The 7,879-nt window shown below is 41.5% G+C and overlaps 3 pseudogenes across 3 annotated transcripts; all 3 read right to left on the bottom strand.

The window, feature by feature from the left end:
• Nucleotides 1-151: 151 nt before the first annotated feature.
• Nucleotides 152-1,657, bottom strand: TEOVI_000479200:pseudogene (annotated as a pseudogene). Its single transcript is given in 4 exon segments — nucleotides 152-298; nucleotides 301-450; nucleotides 453-1,286; nucleotides 1,289-1,657. Coding segments are annotated over 4 exon segments (1,500 nt in total).
• A 1,893-nt stretch (nucleotides 1,658-3,550) lies between these two features.
• Nucleotides 3,551-5,041, bottom strand: TEOVI_000479100:pseudogene (annotated as a pseudogene). Its single transcript has one exon. A coding segment is annotated over exon 1 (1,491 nt).
• A 1,124-nt stretch (nucleotides 5,042-6,165) lies between these two features.
• TEOVI_000479000:pseudogene lies at nucleotides 6,166-7,443 on the bottom strand (annotated as a pseudogene). Its single transcript has one exon. A coding segment is annotated over exon 1 (1,278 nt).
• Between the last annotated feature and the right edge of the window lie 436 nt (nucleotides 7,444-7,879).

The following is a 7,879-nucleotide window of genomic DNA, read 5'->3' as shown; positions in this document are numbered from 1 at the left end:
CATTATTATTATTATTATTACTGCTCTTATTAGAATATTAGTATATATACACACATAAAACACTTTTTTACTGATCTTACCGCTATTAAGAAATATTTTATAAATTTCATAAAATTGAGTAAATCTCAAGATCCTTAAAATGCTTGAATGCTACCAAACTCACAAAAGCAGCAGCCATCCTCAGGGAGAATTTTTTATTTACAAGGAAACTAGAATCTTTGCACTTTTTATCGTCCCATTTTCGGCCATCGCCACATTTTTTCTCTCCTTTCCCTTTGCAAGTTGAAGTTTCTTCCATTCTTTCCCTTTTGCTTTTCCTCCTTCTTTTGCTACTTCTTTTTTGCCTTCCTCACTCAATTAGCACTTTTTGTTTTCCTTGCCATTCTTCTTATAAACACACCCCTTACCCTCTAGTTTTTTGTAGGCTTTTTCATATCCTGCTTTATTGCATTTTTCTACTTGGCTTCTTTTGTTTGTTGCTGCCTTGGCTTTTGTGCTTCGTCTAGTTGCTTTTTGAGGGACTGCATAATCTTAAGAAGTTCGTTGTCATAGCAATATTGCAGGCTCTCCAATTGTTCTGTATCGTATATTTCACCTAACATTTTGTCGGCATGTAACCCTGCCGTTTTGGCGGGTTTTTTTTTTGGCAGCTTATAGAATCCTCTGTTTCTTATTTTTTCTGGCGTGTAATCCTCAAAAATCTTTAATTCGCCTTCATCCTTCTCTGCGTTTGTGCTGTCTATGGCCATGAGCGCCTGTTGAATTGCCTTCAGCTCGGTGTTTTTTGATGGTTTAATGGTCCTATTAATGAAGCCCTGTGCGCCTGCCCGTGCTAGTGTGCTTGCTGCTGCTGCTGCTGCTTTTTTCCAGGCGTCCGTCGCGCCACCTGTTTTACCGGTTAGTGTGTTGCTTGCTGCTAATGTTACTTGTTTGTCTGCTGTGTCTAGCTGCAGATAGCCGGCGAGCGCCGTTGGCGAGCCTTCAGCGTGGGCGTGTGCCAAGCCGTTGCTGCTTTTGTGGTACTTGAGTATGTTGCATTTTCCTGCCCCTGCAGCTGGCTGGATGCTGTTGTCGCTGCTGTCCGCTCCGCTTTTCAGTCATTTATAGCCGCCTTCTGATATTAGCTTCGGTGTGCATTTCGTGGCCTGAACTGTTGGTGTCTCCAAGATGCCCGTAACAGCGCCCGGTTTGTCTCCGATCCGGGTCGCTCCTGTGTCCCCGTTGCTGTTTGAAAGAAGACAATTGTTGTTTGTTCCTTTGACCGCCTACAGTGGTTTTAGGAATTAATCAATTCACCATTCAAGTAACTCGTTGCTGTACAGGCGGGTATATGGTTGGTTAGTACACTAGCTCTATACTTTTCAGCCAGAATGGTTGCGAGCTTGACGTAATAGCTTTTCAGTAGCAGTGCTGCCCTTTTTTGCTGGCCATATTTGCTCTTAAAAGCATAAATTCTAGGTCGTATTGCCGCCTTCTTCAAATGGTCGACGGTCTTTTGCATAGTTCCAACTTCGTGCCCTACGGCAGATGGGATTGCAGATAGTTCCGTTGACACTTCGCATATGGGCTGCCATGCTGTTTTAGAAAGACCGCCGTTTGCGGCACCATTGCCGAGTGTTATCGCAAACTGAAGAAAGCACAAGACCATGCGGACTAAGTCGGCCCTGCTCTTGGCCGAAAATTTGCATACCTTATGCATTTACAGGACTAATTTCTTGGGTTTTATTTCTTGCAGTTTTAATAAAGTCAAAGCTTGTTAGTGATGTTGGCCAGAATGTACAAACGCCCTTTAACACCTGCCTTAACGGTTCGATGTGGACAGTTTTATCTTACTAGCTCCCGCAACGGTAGAAGAAATCTTCTTGTTGAGCTGCTAAAGCGACAATAATAACTAATTAAAGCATATATTAATATATATTGTATTTTCAAATTTTCACTTTTTTTTTACAAAAGTAGATTCGCTGAAGCAGTCTAACACCATTTTCTAAAAAATGATGTTAGACTTGGTTACACACAAAATACTAAATAACAGTATTTCTTAATTATTTCGTATCAATGACGTTAAACAAAAGATACATTATAATATGTAAATTGTAATTATAAGTTTTTGTCTTTTACTTATGTTTAACTTATTAAAAGGTCGGTTTCACTATAGAACTCACCCGTTGCAATTATTCCACATTTTAAATGTTAATTTTGTTTCATAACAATTTTTATACTACTATTTTCAGCATAAATCTGTTTATTTCTATTTCTAAAGCACTTATAATCTATGCTCGTTATGTCTCTTCTAACATCGCTCGACTTCTGCTGTGGGGATACATCTGTGATAAAAATATTACGCTTTCTTTTCTGCCGTAAGCGTGTCCTTTATTATTTCGCAGTGTTATTTTGCTTGATTTCAGGCACTCTCGTTTACTCTTTCTTAATTGTGGTACTGAGGGCACTCTTTTACCTAGGATTTTTTGATACAGCTCGTCTATGTCACGGAAGGTAACCACTTGCACATATATTAATTGCTCTTTCAAAAGTCTTAGTGTTTTCTCGGGATAAAAATACAGAATTTAAGGGGTGTCGTCATTGATTCTCTTTACTTCATAGAGGTTTACTATTGATTTATATAAGCTCTAGTCAAAGCAGTTTCAGATTTGTTTTTATTTCCATTTGCGTTACACAGTAATCGAATAGTAGTCCTGGTTTTAAAATTATCCTCCAGATAATATAATATTGTTTCACCCAAATGCTGACAACGTTTACTATATTTAATGAGAGTATAATTTTAATCATACAAAAAATTTATCTAATCCTTTCCATGATTTCTCCTTTTTTTCCTTCACCGTTGGACATTAGGATTCACAATAAGATTAAAAATCACAAACGCCACCATTATCTCAGCTGTAGCACTTATCCATTTTTGAGTAAAATACGGTGCGCAATGCCGTCTTTCTCCACAATTTCTCTTGCATTGGAAGACGGAATGTTACTTAGTAACTCTATTTGTCAATTAAACAACACTTTTTCATTCAATCATTGTCCCCTCCATCACCTACTGGTGTGCGGTAATGGTCATAGACATGTTTATGTTGATCGCCATGTACATTCTATATCTATATCTCTTTCCTACGTTCTCCTGCTAACCCACTCACCATTATTGCACCTTTTCTATTACTTTAACCTCTTCTATTTTAGGATTATACTTCGTCCTCACCACTACTCGTAATATAGTATTCGTATATACACACTCCTAACACTCTTTTATCATTATTATTATTAACATTTATATTATCAGTAACTAATATCTTTAAAACAAATAAAGTAAAACAACGTATCGATATTTAAATAACATCAATAATTTTTATACTATTTTATCCTATTACTTTACACGAGCAGGCCACTCTCATACATATTTTCCATATTTTTGAGTTTTCCAACAATTTTCACATTTCCATCAAAAAGTGTTAAAACATATCAGAATCTCTTAAAATAGTAAATTCTTATTAATATTCGAAATAAATTTAGAATACTACCGCACTTACAAATGTAAATAATCCATCAGAGAAATTTTGTTATTTGCAAGAAAACTTCCGTTTCGGCACTTTTACGTATCCTTGTCATCTTCATTATTTTCACCCTTTCTGAATGCACAATTTTGTTTGCCGCTTGTTTTGTCATGTTCACAAGCCCAATTATTGGTTCCATGTTTTTTGCATCCCGTTGTAGCCGGTGCTTGCTCGCCCGTTTCTGCTGCTGCTCCCCCTGCTTTCTCTCCTCCTGTTCCTGGTGTCGTGTTTTCTGCTACTGCTTTAGGTTTGCATTCACCTTTGGTTTCATTCTCACCTTCCCATTTGCAGTTCTTCTCTTCACATGTCTTTTTAGCCTTGTGCTTCGTGCATTCTTCTATTTTTGCTGTGGTTTGAGTACCAGAGGTTGGCATGTTCGCAGCTGAGGCAGAGTGGAATGATCCTGCAATGTACGCTGCTCGGGCTTGCTGTTGAAGTGTCTCGAGCGCTAGCTGCAGTTCACTTGCTGTCGTCGCCGCGTTGCTTGCTGCTTCTAAGTCGTTTGCCGCTTCTAGCAGTGTATTTACCCAGGGTATGCCGGGGCCGCTTTTTCCAAGCTGCTGGTGGTAATTTACACACATTGTCGCCGCTGTTGCGGCACACGCCGAGCTGGTTGTCTTGCCGAGTGTGAATCTCTCGTCGGCTTGTGTGGCGTGAGTGTTGCCGCGGCCGATCTGGGCAAAGAAAGCTGCTAGCATGTTGTGGATTAATGCCGGCGACACTCTTTTCGGCTTCGCCATCGCTTCGCAGGCTGTTTTTATTGCTCCCCACGCTGTCTCGGCTGCGGCCGACTTACTGCCCCCTGTGTCTACTTGTCCCTGTAGGTTGTTGCCGCATTTGTGTGTGGCCGTGCTGCCTGCTTGTGTGCACAAACGAATTAAGTCGGCCGCTACAGACGATCCTACGTTTGCATGGCCGCCAGCTGTTCCCCCGCATAGGTTGTTTCTTTCCGTGTTCCATTTGGCCTTGTCGAACTCCGACTTGCCGATCCCGAATGCCGCTTCTGTAAATTTCAGTTTGGCTTCGGTATCTTTGTTAGTTACCTCAGTTGTCGCCTTCTCATATGCATCTTTTAGACCGGTCGCTGCGCTTAAATAATGCCTGATTTGGGCGTTCGCGCCGTCGCGTGCGGGTCCCGGTCGTAGCCTCACATACGGTCTCGTGTCTCCTTCTGTGGTTTCTACTACCTTCATTACTTGCGCGGCCCAGGCATCGAGTTGCGCCGTATCTATTGTGCCGTCCGGCTTTATGAACTTTCCGTCTGCATTCGTGTAATAAGAATCTGTTGCTGTTGATATGTTAAGATTCTCTAGTGGTGTCAGCAGAGCTTCAACGCTTTTGAAGGTTTTTCTTACTGGCGTTGCTTCTTTTTGGTTATGCAAATTGTAAACTGCGCACAATACCCTGAACTCAGCTGCATTATCTAGTGGTCCGGCTACGGCCCGAAAAGGTGCGAATACTGTAGTTAGTATGGCTAAGATTGAAGTCGCCAGCATCTCGCTTCTGTCGGTTTATCCAGCAGATTTTGAGAGAACAATATTTTACTGAATAAAAATTGGGCGTTTAGTCACTTGCCAGTGCCTCTTGTCGTCGTGTTTCGCAGGCTTTGGCGGCCGCTTGAAAATTTTTTTTTGTAGAATGTGTGCGTGTTGTCACAGCATTGGTTCAATTTTTTTTATTTTGTTGCCCACAGGAAACAAACTTTGGAAATTTATAAAAATACAGCTGTATGCAGTTACTGTTTAACATTGGGAACAGCAATCAAATTTAAACCCCAGAGAGCGCTATCTTCACTAAAATATCTGCCCGTTTTTACGAAATATGCTGTACAATCTTTTTTCCCAAGTATCATTTTCCCCTCAGTTATTCCTCTTCGCCTATTCTGTTGGTTCATTCCATATATCCCCCTTCTTTTTTGCCTTCTATTTCCAATAATCTAGGTAACTTTGTAACGCTTTTTCCCCTGTCCGGTGCATTTGTTCTATCGCCGTTATCCCATTCATAGCCTTGTCCTGTGTGACAATGGCCATTGTTACGTCTGTAGTTGAAACCGATAATATTCCATCTCCATACCACTTCCTCTTCTTTATTGACTTTGTTTCATTTCTCCAATAATATTCTCGTGTCCTAACTACCACCCAATAACTCACTTACTCGCTGCGTACATATCATTATTTTAAATTGTTATATTGTGACTTTCATTTAGTCCTTACAATACACTCCTATTGCCTTCATTATCATCATCAATATCATGGTGATTATTACTTTCACTAAAAGAAAAAAATTAAAAAAATAAATTGAAGAAAAAGAAGAAAATTTAAATCCTGTAATGGTAATACTTTACACCCATACGCAACATTCATTTCAAAATTTCTCATATTTTGATTTTCAAAAAAATTACACATTTCGAAAAAGGGTTACAAAAGTGTTAAAATATATCAAATTTTATCAAATACCATAACAGTGAGCAAATATTATTAAAATGATAGAATTATTAGAATGCTACCAAACTCATAAAGGAAGCAGCCATACTCAGATATAATTTATTATTGACGAGAAAAATGGAATCCTTGCATTTGTTTTCTTCCCATTTGCAACCATCTGTGCAATCTTTTTGCTCTTTCCCTCTGCACTTGGAGTCAGCTTTTCCATCATCTGCTTCTTGGTTTTCTGCTTCTTTGGCTTCCTAAGTCAACTTGCACCTTTTTTTCTCATCCTTTTCTTCGGCATTCCATTTTCATGGGGAGCTACAATCATTTTCACCCTTCTTGTTGCAATCTTCTTCCTTTGTTGTTTGTGCTGATGGCTTTTGTGTAATAGCTGTTGGTATGGTAGGCAGTTGGATGCCTGTTTTTGCTGCTTTCCGAGTGCTTTCTTCTGCGGCCTTCAGCGCCTTCATCTGCTCTTGGAGTATCACAGCTTTGGTATATGCACGTTGCGCTGCCGACAGTATTTCTGTGGCAGAGTTTAGTTCTTTTATCCAGTTTATCCCGGTTCTCGGCGTTTTCAGCTGATGGACGTAGTTTACACACTCCGCCTGACTGCTGCCGGTGCAGCCAGTGTTCGTCGCCAGGCCTAGAATATAGTGTGCACTTCCGTCCGTCGCTGCTGCAGTTTGTGCCCCTATTTGTGCGTAGAATGTTGCGATCCTGCTTTGTATGAGCTCCGGTGTCAGTGTTTCTTGGGTCGGTGGCTTTCTGCATGCCGCGAGCAGGCTGTTTCCCGCGGCTGTTTTGCTGGATGCAGGGTCGGCGGCTACTTGGCTGAATGCTTTCTGCCCGCATGGTTTGCCGACCGGCGAATCTGCAGGTGTGCACAAGCAGATCATATCGTTCACTACTGAGTATCCTGCATCTGCGTGGCCGGCTGTCCCTCCACCGCAGCTGTTCTGTTTTGTGCCGGACATTCCAGCGCCCTTGTAGGCGTCGCCTGGCTCGCCGTAGATCGCCTTCTTGATGTGCTCTATGGCCGTTTGATAAGCTGCAACTACTGTGCTTTTTTGCTCTTTGAAGTCGGCACCTAGTTTAGCTGCCTGCTGGTGTTTGCTATTGATTTCGACGTTGGCAAGGCGTATGAAAGGTGTTTCTGGAACTGGTTTATACGTGTCGTCGTCTGTCCCTTCGGGCTTTACGGCCTGGCGTTTCTTGACCTCTGCTAGCCATTCCTTTAAAGCTGCTTGCCTTTCACTTGTTCCTTCGCTCCCTGTTAGTGTGTTGTCTTTTGTTTCTAGTCACGAGGCGGTTGCTGTGCTTAGGTTTGCATTAAAAATTGAGCTGAGTATGTCGTCTTCGTTATCGAATCCTGTCGCCCAGTCTGCAGGCTTAACCGCATCTTTTAAGGTGTAAATTCCACAGAGAGAAGCAAATGCTGCGGCATTAAGGCCGGCATCGGCGTTTGGCTTTACCGGTTTGGCACACAGGAGAAGTGCCGCCGCTAGCGCTATTGACGTGAATGCAGAAGCTGGTTCCCTTTGCATCTTTGCTGTTTTCACTTCCTTGGTAAAAATTGCTTGTACATGCTAGGGTTATGGGAAACTACATCGGCTTCCAATACACAAATTTAGGTCCTGATTTTCTTAGTACCGTTCGTGCCAGTGAAAAGGTGGTGATACTTGAAGTTGTGCACAATGGGGTACTTACTTTGTTAATTTTGTTGTCCCATTGTTTGCCATCATTTTACGGGAAGGACAAGGGCCGACGCTGACAGGCGATTATGAAATATAATACTATCATTGACAATCCTTGCCTGTTCGTTTTTTAGAAAAATTAGTAATGGTTGCTGTGATGGTGATGCTAGTATGTTAACTCCCAGCTTGTTCG

This window comes from Trypanosoma equiperdum (genome assembly GCF_001457755.1).
Source record: "Trypanosoma equiperdum strain OVI genome assembly, contig: ctg_969, whole genome shotgun sequence".
Lineage (NCBI taxonomy): Eukaryota > Euglenozoa > Kinetoplastea > Trypanosomatida > Trypanosomatidae > Trypanosoma > Trypanosoma equiperdum.
Note: the sequence above shows the minus strand (reverse complement) of the source record. Positions and strands in the feature narration are given on the sequence as shown.